The sequence below is a fragment of the Magnolia sinica genome, chromosome 12 (assembly GCF_029962835.1).
Source record: "Magnolia sinica isolate HGM2019 chromosome 12, MsV1, whole genome shotgun sequence".
Lineage (NCBI taxonomy): Eukaryota > Viridiplantae > Streptophyta > Magnoliopsida > Magnoliales > Magnoliaceae > Magnolia > Magnolia sinica.
In genome coordinates this window covers 10,740,325-10,767,978 of record NC_080584.1, presented here as the reverse complement: position 1 = coordinate 10,767,978, position 27,654 = coordinate 10,740,325, and the positions used below count along the sequence as shown (strand labels likewise).

The following is a 27,654-nucleotide window of genomic DNA, read 5'->3' as shown; positions in this document are numbered from 1 at the left end:
TATTTTAAGAATTGGAATCACCAAGGAATATAAATGCTCACAGATCTTGCAATGAGGTCAAATTAGATAAACTAGAAGGTATTGGACCCTCAAAAGAGTTCCCCTGAAGCCGCCTGCATGAAGAATTAACTGCAGAATTAGAAGTGTTAGAAAGAAATAATTGTTGTATATTTTACTTTCAGTGCTTCCTCAGGACACCATACTGTTTTCTTAATAAAATAGTTATGGAGGTTGTTAGCTCCCTAACTATCAAATTTCCCCAAATTCCCTTCTCATGCTCTTCTCCAATAACATGGTATCAAAGCTAGGGTTTCTCCAACCCTAGTTTTGCTACCTTCCTTCCTCCATCATGAACATTATCATCCTATTTGGGTTCATCTTATATGATTGGCTGCCCACCAAACATCAACCTTCCTCTTTCAATGGTCTCTTGAAACTGGAGATTGTAGAGGCTCGCATTTACATGACTAACATGCTAGCACGAATCACCCCAGTGTCAAGCCCAGTCCAACTGTTACACGCTTGCCTCAATGAGTGGCAAGCAAGGTAGGGTCATGAAGGGGTAGTTGTCAGGAAAATCTTGAAGCATGAAGGCACACGACTATTACACCATCGGAACAAAAGAGGAAAGGGCATGCTCAAGTAGTTGCTTGCAAGGAACAGTGGGAGTTCACTGATACATGTTTACCAAACACCACTGACATGCTAACACACTCATGCACAATAATTCACATTAGCCCAATTATTGTGCGTCATCTATGAAAGGAAATTTTCAAATAGTTCAAGATCTCTAGTATGCAATGCACGACGAGCTTGTTGGGCACTATTCAAATGATAATAATATGACACAAAAAAAAAAAGAAAAAAAAAAAAAGATGGGTATGAATTCTTGATATAAAGAGTCGACAAACTAACCCCCTTCTCTAGCATGTAATGCAAGATGAGCTTGGTAGGCACTATTCAAATATTAATAATATGACACACACAAAAAAGATAATCGGTATGAACAATGTTGTCAAAATCGTTATTGTATCACAAATCGTATTGTAAATCATGAGACCTTTTTGATATGTTTTCTTAAAAATATAAATAAATAAATAAAAATTAAAAACTTTAACACTTTCATGACATGGTATTACTTAAAAATTAAATGATTCTTATCCTTCCCTCTTCTTCTTCTTCTTCTTCTTCTTCTTCTTCTTCTTTTTGTCTTTCAAGAAATTTTCCTTATAAAACACACAAGGACCCTTTAATAATTTATGTTCTTGTGACCTTTTTTTTTAATGTAGAATTGTATTGGAAAAGCAGCATTTGATTCCATAGACCGATGAAAAAAGATATTTGGATTTCTAACTATCATTCCACAATACATAAGTCAACACGATCGTAACCATCCATCAAAACATTCCAGATAAGTCACACATTAATTTGGTGTTTCGATCAGTTAAGAAGTAAGAAATCATAAAATTAAATAATAAAAAAACTCTAGGAATTAATATTGAAGAGAATATTTACCATTAAAAAAAAGATCTAGGATTTAACATTGCAGAGAATATATATCAATTAATCTCTTAGAAAGAACAAAATAAAATAATTTACCTTCTCTAAACGATTCGTTTTTCTTTGAAAGGGTTTTTCTAAATGATTCTTAAAGCCTCCACAAATTTAAAAATAAACGAAAGCCAAGTGACGCTCAAAATAGAGAGAAAAAATAAAAAACAAGTATAATTTGAATCATAAATCAGGATTTGAATTGTAATTCGTAGGATTCAAATCATAGAATTCATATGAAAAGCGATTCAAATCATTTTGCTTAAGATTCGACTCAAATTATAAATCGTGGGATTTTGACATCGCCGGGTATGTATTCTTGATATAAAGAATCGACAAACTAACACCCTCTTTTGCTGCAATACCAGAAACATCATCAGACTCTCCACCTATGGGGATTAACATAATGTTTATCCTAAAAGAGATGTCCTGAATTCATTAAACAAAAAGATAGTTTCCTAGGTTTGGATCCATCAGTGAATGTCCTTAAAAAATGATTAGATGGCGTTTCAAGAAAAAATATCATTTTTTAATTGTCACAGCTGTTCGCTGATAACAAAGATAAGTTTTGGAGAATTCCTTTGTATTTTCTCTTCTCTACATTGCTTTACCCCAATAAGGTTTATATAGAGATGTAAAACATATACATAGAAAGTAAATCAAATTCGAGGAAGAGATTTGATTCTCCTCTCTATAGTTCGAAACTACAGCTATCATTTGTTCCATTAAGAATCCAAATACAATGTGACAAGTAGGACCTACAGAGAATATAAACACAGCATGGAGGTTTAAATCCAGATTAGCAATCTGTTTATAGTGACCAAGGACTCCTATCCATATAAAGGAGATTAGGTACGCTAGCTAGATATGTTAGTCGGTCAACATGTAGCAGCTTGTGCAGCTGGGAGCACCGCTTTCATAGTGTGATGTAGGCCTTCTATAACAAAAGCACGAAAAGTGGAGAAGATAAAAGGAAATCTTATAACGATATCTTACAAAGAGGTAAGATTTGTCAATTTCCCAATGAAGTCAGGTATCTTGCCCGTGAACTGATTGTCTGATGCCCGCCTGAAACCAAAGAACCTCCATGTAAATTATGGTGTAATATAATTTCATGAATTGAAAGAATGGTATAATCACAATCGCTTACCAGATCCGCAAGTTTCTTAGGTTGGCAAACGTTGAAGGAATTTCACCAGTCAGTCCAGAACTATCAATGTAACTGTAAAAGTGAAAACAGATCATGGATTTGACTGTAAGATTTCTCCGTGATTTCTCTTCATTTGTTTAGAAAACTTTGAAAAATATATAGGGGTTTGAAAACTTTGAAAACTTTGAAAACTATATGAGTATCGGGAAAAGATCACATGCTCCAATAGTTGCCCAAAAGATTGGATACTACAGAATTTGAAGGAATGAAGAAGTTGAGAGAGAATTAGTGAGTTGGTTCGTATCCCCCCCTCCCTTTAGTAATATTGCTCAGTAGTTGCATGGATAAGAGCTAAGAGAGATGAGGTAGATTAAAAAGATACGACAATTAATAAAAGATAAACGCTAGATACAGTGTGCTACAGGAGCACCGAACTGTTTGGTGCCTCAGAATAGTTTTTTTTTTTTTTTTAATAAAACTATTTCCATTGATCTCATAAAACATTACATGACTCTGACTATTCGGGCGGTTTCCAGCTCCAAAAAAGGCTGGCCCGCCTATCATTTCCTATACACAAAAAACCCCTAAAGTTCTCTAATAGACCCCAATCCCGCCTTATCTAACAGATACAGGCCCCTGACAAGGAGAGGTAGATCGGAGGCCTCCCTGAAAAACCGATACCCTTGACTACAACTTCCTTCTTTGGCCAGCTTGTCCGCCGGCCCATTCCCTTCTCTCGTAATTAGGGAGACCTCAAAGGTTCCCCTAAACCTCAGAATAGTATGGTGTTGTGCAGGAGCAATAAATACAAGTACACTTCTAACACTCACCCTCAAGCCAATTGATAAGTAAGATGCTAGCCCAAAATACCCCTAGAAGCCTTCACAGAGATTTTGCCTAATAGATCCTTTGGTTGGATGAACGGCATGGCTAGTAATTTTTGTCGCGATCCTAAATCTAGTGTCGGTAATCCGTGATTACTATACACCAAATTTTGGTTGACAGCATCTGTAGAACTCCGATTTTGGTGCTTCCAACTATCGCATACTAAGTCCCATAAGCGGGGCTCCACAAGGAGGATTTTTGAAAATAAAGACGACACATACGTATCATTTCTCAAAATTTCATACTATTCAACATGTGTTACAGTGTACAGCTGAGCACATCAAGGCAAAACCAAAACATAAACCATGTCACATTTACTATACCTGCTGTACATGTACAGGGTACTACAAAAAAATATATACACTGATATGTACAAAACAAAAAGGACAACTGGAGTCTGTAACCTCTACTCCTGCAGCTCCCTACTCTTATCTGTAAATAATAATAATAATAAGAATAATAATAAAACCTTTAGCTACTAAGCCCAGTGAGTGCGTGTGCAGTAAAAATGCATGTTTCATGTCATGCTCATATCATGCACAGGCCTACCAGGCTGATAATAATAAAATAAATGTACAATGCATGATGTCATTTTCCATGTTCCAAATTTTCCACATTTCCCAATGGGATCACCAAGGTCTAAAATAGAGGTGAGACTCGCATATGATTGTTACCCACTTGCACAGGCTTTTCCACCGTGGTCAACTATAGAGGTGAGACTACATAATTCTTGGGCCGAACTAGTCTAACCCACTTGTGTTAAACCTCGCTATCTGCCTAACAGCGAGAAGTCATAAGTCACCTGGCAAAACGATAGCGGACAATTTACGAGCTCGTTACACACAACCTATCTTTGCTTTCCCATAAGCAGGTCAGGTAAAACTTTTCAACCAATTGACACGTGTAGGTGGGAGTCGCTGCTTACTTTGGTATTTCGGCATTCCAACATTCTGTTCTTCCACCCGGTCTAAGCATTGGTTGCTCCCAATGGTACCAATCGGGGTTTAGGGACTTTCACCCAGGGACCCTCTAATCATGTCCTGTTAAATTACACATTTCCGGTGTGGTGTCCAACTCAAGTAATAACAAAGTATGTTTCATCACATTTACAATCACCGTATGCATAAGTCCACACACAAGCACAATATATTATGTTTTTCAAGGCAAGCATAGGACGACCTTCCTCATATGGTCTCCTGATGAATTTAAGTTCCTCATAGGGGTCTCATGTAATGCATCTTGTATCTAGACGGTTCACATACTAATCATAGACACATCGTGTGTCGCAACACAACCCACTATGATCATCATACCATGATATGAATCATTCACTCTCAATCATACAATGATACAACAACTATGAATCATGCATATGATATGCACATGACTTAGCCAATCTAAATCCAATCCGGGATTCATTCCGCTATAAGACTTCATGCCACAAGCATACTTTTTCTCAAGAGTGAACTACACCAAAAGGAGGAAGGATAACTCTTTCAAACATTTTGTCAAACAAGTAGCGGGCGGACTTTGTAAGGGACAAAGATAGAAATCGATGGAAATATAACCAACTGAATCAAAAAATCCAGCAATAACTTAACCAACTAAATCAAAAAATCCAGCAATAACCTAACCAACTAAATCAGAAAATCTATTCTTCTATAGGGCCTTCAAAGAAAATCCAGCAATAACCTAACCAACTAAATCAGAAAATCGATTCTTCTATAGGGCTTTCAATGAAAATCCAACAATAACCTAACCAACTAAATCAGAAAATCTATTCTTCTATCAGGCTTTCAAGTAATCTAACGCACATATATGCGTACTCCTAATCTATTCACTCACCTGTAACAATCAAAGGATTGGATTTCAAACTCGGCTTCTACTTCCTTTTCTTCTTCTCAACTTCAAACTTAAGCTAGAAGAGAGTGCTGGAAATGGGTTCTTGAAAGAGGGTTTTTATTTTAAAAAATCGAGGTCATTTGAGTTATTTTATCAAAATATACATGTGCATATCTATTCATAACTTACAATCCGGGTGTCATATTGACATGCAATTTTCGCTAGTAATTCCATAACTCGACTACGGTCACAACGGTTAGGCTCTCGGACCTAACAGATTTTGAAAACTCAATGATGGTCCACTGCCAGATAAAATAAGGACATAGTTGTCATTTCTCAGATTGTTTAATTTTAAGTCTGTATATTAAAATTCGGACATCGGGTTGAAATGCGGCTTGTGGCTCGATAACAGAACAACATTATGATCAAGTCAAAATATTCTCGGGGCCAATGGACCTACAATCAACGGCTATCCAGTGTACGAACCAGATGTCGGGGCCTCGGGTCTTACAATTTCCCTGTTATCTTTTTCCTAAAAAAGAAGCGATGATCAGCTTCTATTTGTTTAGCCCATTCATGAAAGACCAAGTTGTTGGCAATGCGTATGGCCAACTTGAATGTCATAGTGGAGAAGAATGGGTGTGCTAGACTCAAATCCCATTTCTTGAAGAAGAGACTGGAGCCATATAATCTGCTACTCTCAACTCAACTTCGGTAGATAGCAACCACACACTGCTTCTTGCTTTTCAATGCCACGGGTTTCCTCCTATAAAGGTGCAGTATCCACTGCCGCTGGTCAACTTCCTGTCATTGGATGACCTTGCCCACTCAACATCACAATGGCCACTAACATCCAAATTGTCATGGTTAGAATGTAACAACACTTTCCTAGGAGAATACTTGAGATGTTGAAGAATGTGATATGCCACATCAAGATTATGAATACAAAGAGCATGCATGATCTAATTCACCATACTAATTGCATACAAAATCCCTGGTCGAGTCTTTGATCAGTAATTGATAAATACCTAGATCTCCATGCATTTATGACATTCCTCATAAAGTTGGTGATTAGCTTCAATAGGAGAAACTACAGGCATTGCTCCTGGCACACCCCAATTAGTAAGAAGATCAATAACTTCCTTTGAGAGATTAATATGCCATAATCTAGAAACTTCAATCCCAAGTAAGTATCTCAAAGTTCCAAGATCTTTTATATCAAACACCTCTTTCAAATATAATTTGACCATTTGAATATCCATATTATTGTCCCCTGTAGGACCAACGTCGTTCTCGATCCCAAATAATTTGGATTAGGCTTAGATGAAGATGATGATGATGATGACAAACAATGTTTTCTACATATACTACTGTGATGATAGTAGCACTGTAATACCTTTTAACAAACACAAAGTGGTCTAAGGAACTTCGCTGAAATATTAAGTCTGAACTATGCTATTGCATTATTGAAGTTTTCAACCATGCCCTAGGGGACTGTTTTAATCCCTAGTGGACTTCCTTAGTCAGCAAACTTTGTCCCTCTCCCCTTAAAGATACACACTCAAACAACTAGCCACATAAACCTCTCCCCAAAGCTCACATGGAGGAATGAATTCTTTGTATCAAGTTGATGAAGAGGCCACTTCTAGAAGCTGCAACTAACAGAAGAACTCGTACTGAATTCAATTTCGCCATAGGTGCTATTTTTTTATTTTTTTTTTGACATCGATTCCATATTGCTAAGTGAATCTTTTAGCCACGAGATGGGTCTTGTATCATTCTATGGAACCATTAGGTTTGTGCTTGATGGTTAATACACACTTGCAGCCCACAACATGCTTTCCTTTTGGCAATTCAACCAAATCCCAGATTCCCTACTACTCGATAGCTGTCATCACTTCCATCATAACTTCTCTCTAAAGAGGATTGACGATGAATGGGAATAACAAAAAGAGATGACAGGTATATTATACAGAAGTATGAAGATAGATTCTTTAGATGATGATAGGTACATCCAAAAACTTTTGGCAGAAGAAAAAATAATTTTTCAATGGGTACTTTCCATCGAGTGTTGGGGTTAACATTCTAATCATGTAAGTAGCAATAAGAATTGTTTCATCCTAAGGGGGCGTTTGGCGCATGGTATTAGAAGGGATTAGGTGGGATGGAATTGCATTTGGTCCCATGCCAATTCCACTCCATGTTTGGGAAGAAAGGAAAAGCTTGGAATTAGATCAGATGGAATTGCATTGGATCCCGTGCCAATTCCACTCAATGTTAGCAAGTTGTGTAGGTCCCACCATGATGTGTAGGCTATATCCACACCATCCACCTATTTTTCGAGATCATTTTAGAGCATGGGCCAAAAAATCAGGTAGATCTAAAGCTCAAGTAGACCCCACCATAGAAAGGAGTAGGGATTGAATACTTACCGTTGAAAACTTCTTTGGGGCCACATAAGTTTTGGATTTTCTTCATTTTTAGGCCCACGCCATAAAATGAGGTTACAAAACAAATGAACGGTTTAGATATAACACATGTGTTATTCTTAATAGTTTCAAATGATGGTGGGCATATCCATTCAATGTACCACCGTATTACAAACGGGAGATGGAATTAAGCTTATCCCATGGTAACAGGGGACAATCCCTGCCATGTGTAATAATTATGTTTTTTGAATCCCATCCCACCTAATCCTTCCCAATGCCATGCGCCAAACACCCCCTAATATGTTTTATGTGGTCATTCCCAACATACTAGCTCTAGTAACCTCCAAAAGACGACGATTCTTCCTTTCAGCCACCGCATTTTGTTGGGGATGTAAAGACACTATGTTTGTGACTCCATACCATGTTCAATAAAGTATCTTTGCAGATCATGATGTAGTTATTGTCGAGCATTGTCAAACCAGAACACTTCTATAATTCTTTTCAAATCGATTCTAGACCATTTAATGAAACATTTGTACAATAGTTGGGACCTCATCTGTAACTTTCCTACATCTAGGGTAAAGCAAGGAAAAACATCAATAAATGATATAAACTACCAAATAGTGAGAGAGAGAGAGAGAGAGAGAGAGAGAGAGAGAGAGAGAGAGAGATTGGAGCAAGTCCCCAACATCAGAATGAATAATGAAGAAGGAGCTAGAACTCTTGGATTAATAGGTGAAAAGGATGTTCGATGATGTTTAGATAATTAATATGACTGACACTAAAATTTAAAATTGTTAACAAATTTATTTGGGAACAATCATTGAAGGAATTCAAAGGAAAATGACCCAAATGAGCATGCCACAACAATACTAATTCCTTACTTTGGATGATTTAGAAAAAAATGCATGTGCTATTTTTCCAATCTCTAGCAAGTATGATTGATTTTTCTTCACAACCACCACCAATCTGCTTCCTAATCCTCAGGTCCTGAATACTAAGATGGGAACAATTTGACGCTACGATTCAATAGTTTTGCAAAAGAACTTCCAGATAAGAAATTTGATGGAAAATATGAAACTTCTACCACAAATGACAAAGAGATGGAGTGAACCGATTGCCCTTTCCCTGTAACAATAGAGAAATATCCATCTGCTGGTCTTATTCTATTAGTGATGGGGATAGGAGACAAAGCCATCTTTCTTACCTGTCAGGTGGTCAGAGCAAGGTTTGATATATCGCCTGATACCAGTACTTACTGCCCGATATGGCTGCATCGGCTTGTATTGGTGGTGAACAATTCGATATGCAAAAACCAATTTGCAAGCCATGGTTTAGAAACACTTGAATCTATAATCCAGGATGTGGAAGGACAAGAAAGAGAGACATCGTTGGTGTTTATCTCGCTGCTGCATTGATTTATGAGAAGAATTGAATGATGCTTTAAGGGCAGCCAGTTGTTGCTCCAAGTCAATCATAGTTTTGGCATTGTCCTTTGGGTCTGATGTTGAAGACTTGGTAGTGTCAAGATTATGAGACATCTCCCCCTCTACCGTGGCAGCATTACCAGCAGTATTCTTTTGTTTAGGGCATAAATAAGGGTGCAAACCCTAGAAGAATTGTTTGGCATGCCTCCTTTTTCCATCATGACTGCATTGGAGTATGTCTTTTTCAACAGAAGACTTAGACCTGTCCTGAACTTTTCCTAGATCCATTGAGTTCATGAGGAAGTCTAGCATTTGTACCCGGAGGAAAGCATTTTAATTCATTATGATAAGTTTCAGTTGTTTTTCCATGCACTTCTCCGTGAATATAGTTGTACGCAGACCTTATCGGAGGAGAGAATTCGCTCCCGAGAATTTGAATATGTGGTAGCTTGTAGTCAAGGTCAAGTCCTACTAGGAACTTGAAAATCTTGTTTTATCTATTTCTCTCTCTTTAGGGGTGCTTGCCAATGGCAGGCACTTGTCTAACTATTCCCACTTTTCTCTCAGAGAAGCAAACTATTCTTTGATAATTGTTCCCCTCCGTTTTAAATTATTTATTTCTGATGTAATTTTTAAATTCACACCAGATCATCATGTTTGGACTATGTTCTTGCAACTGTATCCAAATATCTACCATCTTTAAAAATAATTGTCCCCAATAGATGTTGGTACAAATAAAATTGAGCCATGATGTCACTATCAGATTGTCAGTTTCCCAATATCATGCAATGGATCGTCCACAACGGACTCCTTTTTATTCTGGTTCCACGACCTAGTTTATTTTGCTTCTAATGTACAAGTTGGTGACTGAGACCACTCTAGGGTAATCCCCCCCCCCCCCCACTTCCCCTAGTTTAACAACAGTAATTACCAAGCTTGGGTGGTCGAGTTGGTTGTTCCCCTGTGAGACTTGAGCCTTTTGTTCCGCCACAAAATATTCCTTGTTTACAAGTTACAACAGGAAGTTAAATAAAGTTCACATTGCCACATAATGATTGCAAAGAAATCTTTTTTTAAAGGTAAGTTAAGATCAAACCCGAGGCCTTAATGTTGAAACATGCCTTGAAAAAGGAAGAGGTGTGCAACAAAAGGACTTCCTAGGAGGTCACCCATCCTAGTAATACTCTTGCCGAAGCACACTTAACCGCGGAATTCTGATGGGATCTGGTGCGTTAGTACTAGTATGATTACACGTTGCTTGCAGAGAAATCTTACAGGCTGAGGATGGTTAATTGACCAATCTGGTAGGTCTGGCTAGGCCTGTTGGATGTGTTTAGGGCCTGGTTGGGCCTTTTTGGACATCTGGAAGGCCTGATTGGCTCTGTTGTATGGTTGGGCATGCGGGGCACACTGGTGGGCCTCAATGGGCATGTTCGACATGTGATGGGCTTAAATGGGCCTATTGGACACGTTGGCAGGCCTAACTAGGCATCTGAGGGGCCTAGTTGACCCTTGTCGAATGTCTAGTGGGCCTGTTGGACACGCTGGTGAGCCTTTCTGGGCTTGGATGTTAGATGGTCCACGGTTTCCCACACTGGATGTTTGGTCAGCCCAGCTAGCCTCTTTGAATGTTTAGTGGGCCTGGCTAAGCCTACTAGATATGCATGTGCCCAAATTGTGTCTTGTTTGATGAGTTGTGGCCCTTTATGGGGTATGTTACCCTAGCTATGAAGACTTCTAGTTCTTCTACCATCCCTGGTGGCCCCTATGGGCTATGCTAGTGACAGTGATGATGCTTGGATTCTTATTGATGACACCAACAAGGCGATAACCCCTATATGGTTTGTTGTCCTCCTTTATGACCGCTATTTTTAAGGTTGTGATTGCATGAATTGATAGAGTATAAAGCCACCAAGGGCTTTGATACCTAATCATTTAGCCTAGAACGGGCTCTGATATCATGCAGAATTTGAAGGTATGAAGAAGTTTAGAGTGAAAAAGTAAAGTGGTTTGTCTTCTCCCTCCATCCTTTATTTATATTGGTTAGTAGTTACATGGGATAAGAGATGAGAGAGAGATTAGAGAAATTAAAAGGAGATAAAAATTAATAAAAGATCAATCCTACATACGGTACACTGCAAGAGCACCAGAATGTTTGTGCCATACGCACGGTATAGTGTACTGCAATAGCACAATCTAGAATTGCACTTCCAACATTTGCCAATGCTTGTCCATTCACATTGGGTGGGAATCTCTACGCACATCAAATTGGGATTTGTCATGAATCCCACTCAGATTATGTGTAAAGATTCCTGCTCACCACAAATGATGACTGAGCATCGTTGTACAGAATGTCTAATGTACCAATAGGACTGCAGAAGCTGGGTTGTGCAGTGGTTGTCCACTTGATAATGCTCACAAAAGGCAAATAAATAGCAGATTGGGTGCCTTTATATACACCCACCATGATTCGTACAGCAGCCGTTCATTCTACTATAGGTAACAAAATCTGTTTTATTTCTTTTTTCTTTTATCCTTTTCTTTTCTTTTTTGAGAGGTAAGGAAACTTTTATTAAAGAAGCGCTCCGAAAGAGAGGCACAGGAAACTACAACCCAAACAAGAAAGAGAAATTGCAATCATCAACAACCTTTAAACAAGAAGCCCACCCCACTACTTTTAGCTTTACCCTACTAACCACCCCCAACACCAACCCAATCTTATTGTGGAAGCACCAACTATTCTTTTCCCTCGAATGACCCATAATACTGCAATAAAGACCAGCCACCACACTATCAAACCTTGCTACCCAAGCCCTCCCCCATGCCAAGACATGAGAAGGTCTCCAATTATCCTCAGCATAACCAACAACACTTTGAAAAGGGCCAGGAACATATCCCACACCTTTTGAGCGAACGGGCAATGGATGAAGAGATGATTAATTGATTCCGCATCATTCATGCACATCACGCAAATGTTTGGAAGCACCAATGACCTTTTCTGAAGGTTGTCAATAATTAACACCCTCTAGATTGTCAATAGTTACCACTTATCAACAAATATTGTGTCACCTAATGTAGAAAGAGTGAGTAGATAGTGGGTGTAGATATCATTTCACAAAGATTTCTAGAATTTCATAAAATGAGTAGAGATGTCAAGTCCCTAACACCCTTTTCATTAAGGCTCTTTGGCATTAGAAAAAATCAATTGATCATAGGAAACAACAAATAGTCTACCAAGAAGTGGTATATATGGGTCCCGCCTTTGGCTTACTCAAACTCAAACAATTATCAACTGATCCTTATCATGGAATATGCCATGCCAAAACACCTCCCCTCTCAAATGATCCTAGCCTCAGAATTGCGGGTGCACAAGCGGACAATTATAACCAACCGTCCACATTTTTTGGGGATCAAATCAGATGGTTAGGATCATAAAGCAAAGACATTAGTGATGTGTCTTATGTCTAATGGACCCACCACATGAGTGGTTTAGACTGCCAAAGGCGCATGTACAATTTGTTCGGCCAAACAATTGCTCGGTTAAACGTTTTATATTTCCTCCCTTTCATCATGATTCTCAATATGGTATGGGTATGTAAATACCAATACATGTATGGGTACAGTGGGGCACTTTAGATTAATGTACCTAACCACCAAAATGCCTACCTTTCCATTCCAATTCATGTGATCAGGATTATAGGTCATTTGCTATCTAAATCACTACTTCTACAAGCCCAAAATTCTGGTTATATACTCTTTTTGTAGACTAATTTGTAATGTTGATTTATATACAAAATGTTGAGGTTTATACTTTGATTTAGGCGATAGCACACATATAATATAACACTATGGATGCTACTTTCCCTCATTTTGTTACCTATTGATGCTACTCCTGAATTCCCTCTAGTGCATTCATTTCTAATTCCATCCTTGTCTAATCAATCATCCATCTCAGTATCCTCATGTCACCTGCACTCATCCTATGGAGACATTATTCCTTAACTGCCCAACAATCTGTCCCATAAAGCCGGCTGGTGTTATAGCCATCCTATATAATTTCCTTGTCAGTTTCAGTGGTACACGATGATCACTTACAAAACCAGAGGCACATTCCCATTTCTTCTGCCCCGCTTGAATTCTATGGCCAACATCATCCCTCTCAATCTCTTCACTCTCATGAACTATTGACCCAGGATATCCAAAATGGTCATTTGGTGATGCTTGAGGATATACGGTGGCAATTGTGATACACTTGACGATGTATGGTAGCACACATAAATGGCATATTCATCGCATGCATGAAATGGTACGTCTCGCACATACAGCACATGAAAAGCACTTGAAGGTTGGTTGTATCACATTTGTGGCACTTGAAGATGGACGGTGGCAGTTATGACACATTGGCACGTGTGGTACATGTGTACCACCACCAAATAGTTTGGCACATAACATAATAGAGAGAAGCAACACAGGTTTTTTAGGACCAAAAAAGGCTCTCCAAAAGTAAAAATTGAGACCAAGTTCTCACTTTTCTTGATTTTGGTACAAAAAAGAAAAGAAAAAAATTAGAAAAACCTTGGGCAAGTTGTTAGTCCCAGACAGGGGCTGCTGAACGTTTGCTTCTACCAAACAGCCCCTTAAATCTTAATATACACATTGGAGCAACCCATACGGCCTAACTGTGTACCACATGTTGGAGGAAGTAGCATATTGCATACCCGTTCATGTACCACGTACAGGAGAGACATGCAATCCATGTAACCTTGTTTTGGATACAGCATCTTAGAATAGCATATTTTTGTGTGGCTACCTGTTGCCTACATAAACTCCGCTGAATCTACACAATGTCCACTTGAGAAAGTTTCTACGAAAAAGAAAGTCTGCTCTTGCAGTCTCATCATTGAGAATTGAGAAGAAGAAGACAAGTACTCCTCCCCACATATCCTTTACAAGAAGAATGCCATACCAAACGAACTCTAAAAGAGAATTTATATAAATAATATCACCAAATATATGTATTCATTGATTTGAAAACCGAAATCTGCAACAGATTTTATGGCATTTGTTTGAGAGGATGAAACACGCATTTGCATGCTCAATAGAGATGAATTTTGATAACCAAGCCGACATAGAGGAAATGACCAACATGGGGCTAGCCATGCCCACTCATAATGAGGGACTAGTCTCTCCAAATCACCAAACCATTACAATCATTTCAAATCCAACTTGAAACACATGGAAACATGATTAGGGTTTGGTCTTATGAATAAAAATGGTGCCGCCCCTTCCTTGGTCATTTCCACTTTACTGAATTGATTTACAATAGAGCATCCAAATGCACACATGGTGAAAGGAATTAGAAAAATAAATATGAACTTACAGCTGTTCAAGTCTGACCAAATTCCCTAGCTCAGGGGGGAGAGAACCAGTGAAGTCATTACTATCCAAACCCCTGAACGCATGGAAAAAAATAAAAAAACAGATCGGTATACTTGTAAATGGAAAGAAGATACAACTCAACATTAGGAACATGTAAAATGTTGGAGATTGCTGACATGTGCATCTAACACCCAATTACAAAAATATGGAGCATGAAGCATAGCAGCGACAAATTTGGTTGCAAGAATGGAGAAGCATATGTATCAAAATGTTAGCAAGTATAAGCAGTTAGGAAGCAAGAGCATGACTACGAAGCGCAATTAGGAGCGGGAGCATCACTTGGTTAGAAAGATTCTGCAGCAAAGCACCCAATGAACATATAGAAGTCACTGATAGGAGGTTTTAGGAATGATCTATCAAATAAACATCCATTTAGGCAATGCCATACCGAGTTATACTGTCCCTGTAAAGCTTATCTGAAAGTAAAGAAATATTGAATTTTCAGACACATGTACCACATAGTAGATGAGTGGTATGGGTCAATCACACAAGCTTCAAAAGGTAATTGGAAATGTGAAAGAACAAAAACAAACGGAATTCAAGGGCATATTTATAACCTTATAAAATGATCCTATTGGTTGTTGTATAATCATATGGATCAAAGATCCATTTTAAAAGAGAATTGTGCATTGTATTCCACAACCCAAGGCTTTGCATAGTATTACGGTGGGTTTGCATTTCTGGAAAGCAGGGCCCATGGTTCAATAATCTAGACCCCTGGTCTGTTGGGTCCTGCCATGGATAGACCATGAGCCAAGAATCTCCTCTACAGGGGAATCACAGCCATTCAATTGTTGGCATACAAAGTGACTGTTAAGAAGTGAAATGCTGCAACAGTCCACATTCAAAATGCAGAAAGTTCCAAGACTGGTGGCTAAGGTCTTCCAATCTAGGAGATCTTTTAAGCATGGTCCATCCACAGTGGAATGCAACAGACCAATGGTTGAATTACCAAACCATCAGCCCCACTTGTTAGAATCATAATCATGCATAAACCTTGCAAATCCATTGGGTCACATCTTATGATTCCACAACGACAATAAGAATGACATCTGAGAAATGCTATTATGCGAAATGCATCATATAAAGTCTCCGCAGCAACCTCCTCATGGTACATGGTAAGCAAGTGGGGTGATTAGGATTATTGATGTAGCGGGCCACCACATCAATAGGCCATATACCAAAGCCAAGGGATGGGGTAGTGGTTGCATCTATTGAATATCGACAAAAGGAACAGTTGAGCAAAGGTCCACATATATACTATATATAACAGGAGAAGCATTTGGCCAATTTTACCCCTATAATTAGTCGTGGAAAGGGACAACTTTTTGGTTTTTTCATCTGTGTAGCCCTTCAACCCCTGGGTATTTGTGTCCTTTTTAATGAGCCATGTGACAAAGACTTTGCAGGGCCCATTGTAATGAATTTGTGACATCTACTCTGTACATCTGTTGCACCGGCTCATTTTAGGGAGTCATCCAAAAAAGAAATGGAGATCAAACAGCTTGAGTGGGCCACAAATTCAGAAAAGAGTTGGGATGGGTCGCCTAGTATTGAACCCTTCTATCCTTCTCACTCTGTGTTTGCACACCTGCATGTAGTCTCAGCCTCTCTCCATCTCTCTTTCCTCTTCTGTCTTCCTTAATCTCTCCACGTGCATTGCACGTGACCCATCCCCTAGTTCAACTAACAACATCCAGATGGTCAGAGGCATCTAATCACTATGATGTTTGGCCTATTAACCCATGCATATGGTGGCCGGCAAGATCAATAACAGTCCCCACCATCACATACATTTGCCATGTCTGTACAGTGAGCTGCATTATAGCATTCCTTGTAACAGTAGTAGCCAATCCATGCATCATGTAGTTTTAGACCATTTTCATGTGATAAAATAACTACTATGAGACCAAAGGATATCTTACAGTGACATCAGACTTCGAAGGTTTCCAAGTTCTTTTGGGATGGTCCCAGATAATTTATTAAGACCAAAGCTCCTGATAAGATTAAGAAGAAAGAAAAAAATGTTAGCAGCATAGAGAATGAAGATGAATATAAACACATAATCAAGTGCATAAACTAACTCTAATTGATGTATAGGCTATGATTCGCTGGCCCACACTTGAAAGGATCTTGAGATAGTAGATCGTGTTGAGATTCTTTAATCGCCATATTGGTAATAATGAAACATTGGTAATAAGCTTTTAATAATCAAGGAATGTTCACTTAAAACCCACTGTATGGTGGCATGCCATATTCCTATGTATATCAGCCTTAGGGACGAGAGAGGGGGGGAATTGAGTTGTAGGTCAGAACTTATCCTTTTAATACTTCAAGAACAAAGTGACTTACAAGTATCGCAAGGTAGTTAAGTTGCCAATGAATGCAGGCAATGGACCTGTTAAGTAATTCCGGGCCATATTCCTGAAAAAGAAGATGATGCTTTAGTAACTAGCTGTAGATGAGAATTTTGTGGTACTAGCTGCTGTGGGGTGCACTGTCGTGTATATACAGCATTCGACCCATCTAGAAGGGTAGCCCCATCATGAATATGGGACACCAAAAAATCAGTCCAATCCAAGCCAGCACGTGGATTTAGAAATGTTTGGATGGTTGTCCATTTTTTCTAAAGTGTGATTGGATCGGTTGATATGGTGATGAATCTAACCATCCAAATGCGGGCCACCTTTGGGATGAGCTATAGCCAAACAATGCACCAATTGGAAACTCATTAGTCATTACCATCCAATCAATCACTAATTTTGGACGGTTGAGAAAATCTTTGAGCAACGGCTCCAAAAAAAAAAATGATTAGATAGATTCATAGAATGCTTAGAAACACCCGAGGACTATGATTTCTTAGGCCTGTCCCAGCTGTGAGGTGGCCTATCAAGTGCTCGGTCTGGATTGCTCAATACCTTGGCAGACCTTCTGAGTTATAGGAGGAGACCTGCTAAGTGCACTGGCAAAAGTGCTTTCCAGCTGCATGTGCTCACATGTGCCAACATTGCACACATGTGACAGACTAAAGCCACTAATTGGACTGGCCCCACCATGCAGATAACCTGGCCCAAAAGAGGCCTATTGCTCATTATGTGGGCTGCCGGATGACCACATCAGTAAATTAGATGAGTAGACCATCTTGATTTTGTCCCATGCATCTACACAATAGGGTCCATCTTGATGGCTCATTCCTTACACATGCTGCAGATTAAAACACGTGAGGATGAGTACCTTGGAAAGTGCATCGGTGGCTGTGCACTTCGCATTCTCATTGTAGTGCTGCACCACTTACTAAATGGTACAGCTCATAGACCCCACTGCCCCAATAAGGGGCCCACCTTAATCACCACCAAATGCTGCCAAAACCATTTCATCCGATGGGTCCCACCATGGATGGGCATAGTGCAAGATGCATCAACAGACAAATCCTGTCAGTTCATGGCCAGTAAATGAATGGTTATAAAACAACAACAGCCCACGGTTTACATTCTGCAGGGGAAAAGTGCATTGTTCCAACGGTTAGAATCACTTAGCCAGTACAAATTTTGTGCCGTAGCCCATCCATGACGGGCCCAGCAATATGCAACAGTTGAATGAGCCTCCATCCTCTGAGATTATCAATGTGAGAAACCACCAAAAAAAAAAAAAAATTGTGTCTGGCACAATAGACCATGATAATGGCAGTTAATTGGACAAGTCCTACAGTGTAATGGACCATGGTAGACAAATCGAACTGATCGGAAAATCTTAACCATACAATCAATGGATCAGAAAATGTAAAGTAAAAAAAGAATATCTAGAATGATCAGAGTGAATAGATAAAAGGTCCATCATTCAAGCAGGTAGGACCATCCAATCCGCACGCCTCAAAGACAGTGATCCAACTACAGTGGAAACCACCTAGTGAGTGTCCTGATCACTGATCAATTATTGCATGTCCAACGTAAGTGCTGCTAGATCAATGTTGCATGTCCAACATAAGTGCTGCTAGATCAATGTGCCATGTGCCTGATGTTAGATTTCAAGATGGAAACTGCAAATCAAGAATGTAGAGAAACCATACGTACAGATTAAAGACGAAAGTCAGATTCAATAAGTCTTCAGGAATCTGCCCATTTACGTTCAACTCATATATTTTCCTGGAAAATTAAAAATTGCAGGAAAAAAAAAAGGAAAGAAATCAATCCAAAGAATATAAAAACATTATACTCTGGCAGAGTTTGATGATTGATGAACCAACGGATGCAGCCAACCACTGTACATGTCACAAACATATTTGTTCAATCCAAACAGCCCAAATAGCAGGTGTCACTTTAGATATGATATTACCCAGAAAGCAAATCAAATGAACGATCTTAAAATGAAAGGCTAAAGTGAAAGATAGTCAAGGTTCAAAATCAATAGATGATGCCAATTAAACAGAGCTTAGTATCATCCAATCAATATGACTTTGTGCCTATACTCCATCCATAGTGGAGCTGATGATTTCAACAAGGTATAGTGTTTGATGCATGTTCACCGTGCAATAATGGTGAGGAGAGATTTGGGAGGCGATCGGCGGAGCACAAGTTCGTTAGATCCAGACCATCAATTAGTGGGAGACCACCATGAACATGTCCAGAGTGATCCTATTATGTGAGACGCTTATAAGAGAAGATGTAAGAATAGAAAAGTCATGACCAACGGCCTATATTCAACACACATCATGTCCCAACCTGATGAATGCACTGACCTTATTTTTGCGTTCAGGAATGCTAGCAGTGAGACACCTGATGAAGGGCCATGGATCTCCAACCATGTATTTGTTGGTCACAATATAAAAGGGTTAGAAACTTCAAATTTTGGGAGAGTCCAATTCATTTCCCCATCCATTTGCTGCCCCATTATACAAAACGGTTTAGATCATGAAAGGATGGGCCCCACATGCATGAAATTCAACACATTGGGGAGTACCCGTATATGCACATGGCGCTAAATGTGCACCTTTGACTTAATCTTCATGAAATCAGTTGGAACAGTCAAGTACCATTTTGATAATTTGATAAGCTGGCAGAGTTTGATGATCCATACCATGTTCACAACAGCTGTACACATGACAACATGTAGCCTAGTTGATAATCAAGCACACACAAAAAAAAAATGTGACATGGCATATCTGAACATCAATCGAAGAAATGCAAAACTAAAACCACTGTACATGAGTCATAACCCAACAGCACACTGAACTGATGATCATAACTGTCCAATAAGGAGGCCACCAAATGGATGATTAGAATGGAAAATAGTCAATGGTCCAATTTCAAGAAAAGAATGCCGATAACTAAGAGATTAGAATAATCCATTCAATCTGATTATGGACCTACATCTGAAGTGTGGTCCATTATTTGGATGGTTTGGATTGAAGTAAATTTGCCTCCCAAGTACATAGTAGCAGTACCTTTGAGGACAGAAAATAGAAAGTCATAAATAAATGATGTAGGATCTGCATTCAATGTCTTAAGTTATGGACCATCGATGTAGAGGCCTGAAAGTGAACGATCCAGCTCTTGTACACAAGTGCCATGTGTGAAGTGATAGCTGTGATTGGTTCCAAAAACTAAGGAGCCATCTAAGCAAGGGTGTTGGGGGCTTTTTGCCAGTTGCGTGTTTGGGCTTGGTAGTCAGTAACAGGATAGGTGCCTAATCCATCGCCTGTTTGCGTCCAAAGTGTGGTTTGGTGCCCTTTCCAGATTCAATGTACGTTGGGTTATGCCGCGTTCTAAAGGAGATATGTTAATGGCTTGGCATGGAGTTTCACTGGGAAAGGATTTGAAAGGTCTGAGGTGGCTGTGCCTGCTAGTGGGTCTTTGGGCAATTTGGAAGGAAACAAATGGAAGATGTTTCCGTAATGTCATTCATAATGCTGAGTGGGTTGTAGGGAGATCTTGGGGATTTGTCCAGGAGTGAGGTTAATGTATCATGGGCTATAGGGGCTTGTTGTTTCATTGTTGTTTTGGGTTGGCTGGTTGTTTTTTGTTTCTTGTACTCTTTGTCATCTGTTGGCACCTTCCCAATAAAATTTCCATAATTTCTCGAAAAAAAATAAAAAAATATATACAGGATAGGTGCCCCGTCATCCACCTCACACATGCCATATGTACAAGATCTGCACTGTTCATCAACCAGGGCCTCACTGCAATGTTCCTTCACCTAAAATCAGTCACATGTGCTCATTATATAGGCAAAAAAGGAAAAAGGAAAAAAAAAAAAAAAAGGTTCAGAAAAGAAGGATAATGTTCCACATTCAACCAGAGTTCAAAAGCTCAATAATTCAACTCGAAATGATACTCATTTGACTCTTCATCTAACTCGACTTCATATTTAATAATAAAATTAATTAAATTTAAAAAATAAGTATTGAATAAATAAGGAATATAAAATAGCCAAACTAAGAAAATCCACAGTCAGCAGTACGGTGATTACAGGTATTTGCTTCATTAGCAGCTTCGAAACCCACTTCGAGTGATTCAGCTTGAGTCACCATGAGACATGTCAAGCTGACCAAACCAGCAAGCCAACTCAAAAGGACTTGTCAATTTGAGACCGAAAAGTGAGTTCCTATGAGACTCTTGAAATCTTGTCAAATCAACAAGTTTTAGAACTACAGATTCGACATCAAAATCAAATGCGGCACACCCAGTAGTATGGCCCAACCGTTGTCTCAAAGCATAGATGCAGTGTGGCCCACTCAGTCATGAAAACTAAAAGCACCTAATCCACACTGACCATCAAATGTCATGATATGGAAAATTGAGCGAATGAGAGTGCACATACAATTCCCTCAAGTGGCATGTGGTCCCGTTATCGAATGTACAGTCGCACTTAATGGCCGGATTGATGTTGGTGCTGTCTACTTTTGTAGCGTCGATGGCGCTTCCAGTGCATGGATCACCAGTAATATTCCAAGCGGGATCAGAAGAAATACCAAATCTCTGAAATATGGAGTTCAGCGCCCTCACTGCCATCCAACACAAATATTTATTAGCGTAAGTGACTAAACAGAAACAAGATTAGATTTTATGCCTCAAGAATCAGGCCATTTCACTCATCAGGTGGGCCAAAATGTACAAAGTAACAGAATAACAGTATAACTATTTTATTTGGCCATCCATTTGTTTTTTGTGCTATGAACCACCTGAGGTGTCACATGGCCTGACTTTTAGGACCGGAGATCTAATAGTGCAACCCACATGATGGAAGGCTTAGATCTCGCACATGTTTCATATTGGCACTTCTGCCTGAGGGTGGACAAGCAAGGTTCCCATATGCATGTAGATCTAGTAAACCTCATTGTGAACATAATCCATGTGGCATATTACGCTTAGGCCCCCCTTGTGTAAGTTAAGCCCAAGCACGGCCCGAAATGGGCTGAGCCTTCGTAGCCACCCATCACATTACCAGCAATTGATAGACCTAGGCCTACTGATCCAAAATAAAAACCGAGTATCCTGTGCATACCCTCAAGTCAAGAATCTTCTGTTTCCTCTATCATTTTTGGGCCTAGGTTCTTATGATTTGTTGAAGACTCATCCTCCTCACTCATGGCATTCATGTACTGGTATCCAAGGCATCCAAATTGTGGGCACACTGTAGATGGAGCATATCTCTAAAATCACACAAACCAAGCAATCCTAACCATCCAGTTGATGCCCATCAAATGGGTGGTTAAAAGTAAATTAGTGAATTGTCCAAATTCCAAGGGCAAAATCAGATGGTTACTATCGTCATCTCAGTGTGATTTTTGGGCTATAACCCAACCATGATTGAGTTGTCAATTTGGACAGTCTGGATTGATGTACAACTATGCCATGCATATGGAAGGGCCACTACTCCCCACCCCACCAGCCCACCCCCAAATCAGAAAATCTCCATTAACATAACAGTAAAAAAGGTGGGAATTCATCAATCCATTCAATTAGCCCAAAGTAGTAGATTTAGCCAGAATATCCACTACAGCATTTTTTTCTCTACAATCCCGTACTAAAACAAGCAATAAACTTTCCTTCTGAGCAACATAATTGAAAACTGATGATACCACAGCTCCTCCATCAGTAACATACAAACCCATCAAAGTTTGAGTTCAAAGAATCAGGGCCATCGGGAATTCCCATTTGACTAGACATGATAGACAAGTAAATATGCTCCAAATAGGATTTCTTCTAGTTAAATCAAGAACAGAATTCAGATATGCAGCATTCTCCTTTTAAAAGGACTGTCTCATGGTCAAAGGTTTGATTTCAAAATATAAATATACAGTTGTTTCCCTCTAACGGTCTAACCACATATTCCATAGAGTGGAAGGTAAAACTTTCCATGTAGCATTAGAGTGGCCTCAAGCTAAGTAAGAAATATGCCATTGGAGAAAGAAGGATTGAAGGTTTTCAAGGCCTACTAATTGTATTTGGAACTATAGTAGCACAAAATGGGAAGCAAACCAGAAAAAATTCAGATTTGGGATCAGGGAAGTGTCTGTTTTAGAATCTAAACAAGTAGAATTAAGTAGCAAGTGGGAGTGGGAGTTTGAAGCACGATTGAAGTGTGAGTAGCACCTACTAGAAGAATCCTTCAACCAAGTTTGGGACAGAGAAGCTAAGAAATAACAATTTCTTTGAGTGAAATCATGGCAATATAAAAGATGCTTATGATTTTCAGCTTCCAAGTCACATGGAACACGGATCAGGTTATGTGGTAAGAGATTTGCGATAAGTCTGTCTTTCGTGACAGCCCATCCATGCAAGACAATCCGCAAAAAGAAAATTCTTTTGATAGGCTAGGAAATTTCCAGTGGGCAAAGAAGAGTGTTTCCATCAACATTGTCGTTGGCGGATTCTATAGGGATTGGAATTTGAAGGCCTCTTGTTGATGGTTATGGTTCCTACGTGTGGGATTATGATAAGTGATGTATAGGTGGGCCATCTGTCAGTCAGAGATTGATTGACTCACCATCAACTAAGGTCCATCCAATGCATGCAAGATTCAATAAATTTGTGTATTTTACAGAGAAATGGAACCAAATAGGAAAAAAGATGGATGCGATATAGATATCAAGCCACTTTCTTACTTCAATATATCTGCTATTCATCAATGTAACTCAGGTTTATTGAGGGAGTTTCTCAACCAAGGTTGTGGAGAATTCAAGCGAAAACGATGAAAGCCTTATGGTGCATGGCTTTCTTCCTATGGGGCATATGAGTTTCCCTATGGAGAGAACAGAACATTAGGATTTTTAACAAGAAGTCGGAAGGGGCTGAAATGGTTTTCCAAAGGGCAAAAGGGAGAATGATATTTTGGGCTTTCAGAAACCTTCACTACAAGGGATGCAACTGGGAAGAAATTCCGGGTTTTCTTTTAGAGCTTTGATTCTCTGTAATTGAGGCTGAATTGGGATGATTTCATATCATCATTTTCTTCCTCATTTCAAGTTTTTGGCTTTTTTCCAACAAAGTTTTTGTTGCCATTAAAAAAAGATAGGAAGTAGCATGTGCAATGCATGTAAAAAGAGGATGGCAAAAAGAAAAGTTGGGAGAAATCCGAAAGGGAGAGAAAAAATGGAAAATTAGTATTGAAGGTGCAAGCTACACACAAAGGGAGAAAGAGAGAAGGGCACTCATCAACCCATCTCCATTTTTTCATGTAGTATGGGCTATTTGAGCTTTAGATCTGCCTCATTTTTTGCCTGAAGTCCTAACATGAGCCGACGCAACATATTTATGGTACACATTTCACACAATCATCAATTCATCACAGTAGGCCTCACAGACCCTTTGCTTCAAAATACTCTCGACTTCATTCAAAATTTCTTCTCATACTTTTTGAAAATATTCTAACTTCAAACAACAGCCATATTTTTTCATTCACAAAATACCCTAACTTTGTTCAAATTTCTTCGCATATCTCCTTTGAATATTCAATGTTTTCCACCCTATGAAACTAATTGCATAGCAAAAATGTCCAAAAGTTGCTAGCATTATATATAGTATAGATGTAACACATAAAAATGTGTCATTAGTGAGCAATTTCCATCCTAATTTCAGAAGGAATGCAATATTCATAAGATATGAAGTCTTCTTGTACGAAATGGCTGGAAAATCTCCCAAAATTGTTGCCCATGACATATGGATATTAGACAAGCATAATGTGGTTTGGCATGCCTGCCGTGACCACTTTAATTAAGGGTTAAATGGCCTGTAGCAGGAAAAATGATCCACTGTTCTCGGAGCACTAAAGTTACACTACTCTGGCATCAGACACTTGAATGCCTGACCGATCAATCCTAACCATCCATCAAGTCAATAACACATTTCATTGGCTACCAACTAAAAATCTCACTAATGGGATGATCCTATCCAACCTTAATTAAGCCTTCTTTTTTATAACAATCTGTTCTTGAATCCATGGATGAAATGGTTAGGATTGCTTAAGTGAATTCTAATCAATCCATGCTTGGCCCAGAGACAGATGGAACAAATTGTGGATTGAACGTATTCTATACAAACGAGATAGATCATCCTAAAGATTAGATGGTCAAAATTGTCGGATCGGTACGAGTTTTGCATGGCAGTCCATGGAATTTGTGTTCGAGCTAATGGACAGTCCAGATCAATCAATTAGAGTCTGTAAGTTTCCTGAAGCAACCAGGACACTATCCAAGCCACCCATCAGACAATTCCAATCATTGTCGATGTTCTTACCCAAAAACAAACCTGGTCCATTCATCAGGTGGGCCAAGACAAGTTTTTTCATTCTCAGCCATAAATTGGACAGACCTTAGTCTTGAATCAAGGCATCAAAATACTGGTACCCATCTGATGAATGGATTGGATCATGCACACGTGTGCCACGATAGCACGTCTAGCGAATTGGAAATCACAGTTTGAAAGAGTAGAATTAAAGAAGAGGGGGTAAGAAAGGCATACCTTCAGATGGGTCTGTTCTTGCTGGAGCTTGAGCTTGAGCTTGGGACATCTCAAAATGGCAGAAAACGTAAATACAATAAAAACCAAGGGCGAAAACTGAAATGAATCTTTTCATCTTTGCCTCTCCCTCTCTCTCTCTCTCTCTCTCGAGCATTTGAATCGGCAGAGATGTGAAGTAGGAGAGGGAGCTATCATCACTGGAGGAAACTAAAGGTCGGCATCACTCCTATGTGAGTTCTACACCATTTAAAAAATGGAGGTGACTCTTCAAACGTACACGTGCCATGGTCTTATGGCGATCTATACCGTCTAAATCGTTGGCCCAACTTTTCACAGAGTACAACCAAAAAATTATACTGAGAATATATTTATAATTTTGTCACTACAAATTTAAACCAAGCACCATTTGGAAGGCTATGATTACTTGATTAGTGAAGTTTTAGATATATTTTACGTTCTACAATGGGACCTACAATTTGTAAGGTCTAGATATCTCTAAATCATTGACACGTGTGAGGATTACGAATCGCCACCTTTTTAAATGGTACATAACTAATATAGGATTCTAGATTATTGAGACGACACCAGGAACGTTATTTTACGAAGAATTCTATGATACTCCGTCAGCGTATGACACTCGATACGTAGACACTCAGAAATTATACACGTGGTCTATAATAACTCAAATCAAACCGAGTAAATCATGGAAACCATTGTAATTAAATCACGATCCCGTGATCATATACGTTATATAATCTTAGCCGCTGATTGGTGGACACTTTTTTGTGGAAGGCGGATTGCATGGTGACCCTGCTAGTGCGGACGTCTCTGGTGGTCAGTGCTCTGTGGGTTAAACCATGATGCATGTATACTATCCATGCCATTCATCCATTTTAAAATATCATTTTAAGTCATGGGTCCAAATATTAGACATATATTAATCTCAGGTGAACCACACCACAGGAAACAGTGGTGATTTAACGTGAACCATTAGAAACTTTATAGGCCCCACTGTTATGTTTATTTGGCATCCAAGCTGTTTATTAGGTCACATGGACCCGAATAAAGGGAAAACATAAATAGGAGCTTCATCCAAATCTTTTATGACCCACAGAAAGTTTTTAATGGTAGGCATTCAATTACCAATTTTTCCTTCGGTGTGGTCTACTTTAGATTTGGATCTGGCTCATTTTTTAGCTCACACTCTAAAATAAACCGAAAACATGGATGGACGGACTGGATAAAGAACGTACATGATGATAGGGTACACGGAGCACCGACCGGTAGCCACGTCGGTACATGCAGCGTCAGCATGCAATCCGCATCCGTGGAGACAGGACCGTTGAATACGATTGCTTCGGTAAGCGCAAACCGATCATATCAGGAAAATAATGAAACTTTTTGTTGATGGTACATCTAGGCCGCAGACATTATTTGACTAGTTTAATCTAACAGCTTATCTGCCACGTATGCAATTTCTAAATGGAAACAGATTGGCTACTCCCCCTGACAGTAGCCAATGGCTGGTGGTCGGTGCTCTGTGGGCCCCATAATGATGTATGTGTTTCATCCATGCCGTCCATATTTTTTAACAAATCATTTAAAGGTATGAAACCAAAAATTAGCTATATCCCAGTCTTAAGTGGACCACATTACAGGAAACAGTGTTGAATGAGCGTCGACCATTAAAAAACAATTTGGGGCCATAAAAGTTTTAGATCAAGCTGATTTTTGTTTTTGACCTTCATCTGAGACTGAATGACCTAATCAACATATTGGATGTCAAATAAACACTACATTGGGCCTTAGGAGGATTTTAATGGTGGATATCCAATCACTATTGTTTTCATGTGGTGTGATCCACCTAAGATTTGTATACCTTTAACTTTTTTTGGTTTCAAGCATAAAATGATCTGTAAAAATGGATGAACGGAATGGATGAAACACATACATCATGGTGGGGCTCACAGAGC

The 27,654-nt window shown here is 39.2% G+C and overlaps 1 protein-coding gene and 1 pseudogene across 8 annotated transcripts in view; both read right to left on the bottom strand.

Moving 5' to 3' along the window:
• The window catches only part of LOC131220908 (probable LRR receptor-like serine/threonine-protein kinase At1g56130), a 50,694-nt gene extending 24,827 nt beyond the window's left edge, over positions 1-25,867 (bottom strand). For 3 of the 8 annotated variants that reach the window (XM_058215823.1, XM_058215824.1, XM_058215827.1), the window contains exons 1-9: positions 25,682-25,867; positions 21,540-21,723; positions 18,794-18,865; positions 17,076-17,147; positions 16,649-16,720; positions 14,665-14,736; positions 2,702-2,773; positions 2,548-2,619; positions 42-113 (exon numbers count right to left, since the gene is read on the bottom strand). In XM_058215823.1, coding sequence (XP_058071806.1) covers positions 42-113; positions 2,548-2,619; positions 2,702-2,773; positions 14,665-14,736; positions 16,649-16,720; positions 17,076-17,147; positions 18,794-18,865; positions 21,540-21,723; positions 25,682-25,835 — 842 coding nt within the window. In that variant the 5' untranslated portion in view covers positions 25,836-25,867. The remainder of the gene's footprint in view (positions 1-41; positions 114-2,547; positions 2,620-2,701; positions 2,774-14,664; positions 14,737-16,648; positions 16,721-17,075; positions 17,148-18,793; positions 18,866-21,539; positions 21,724-25,681) is intronic. The other 5 variants (XM_058215826.1, XM_058215828.1, XM_058215825.1 and 2 more) reach the window with 5 other exon arrangements.
• LOC131221993 (5S ribosomal RNA) lies at positions 10,421-10,539 on the bottom strand (annotated as a pseudogene).
• Positions 25,868-27,654: the final 1,787 nt, after the last annotated feature.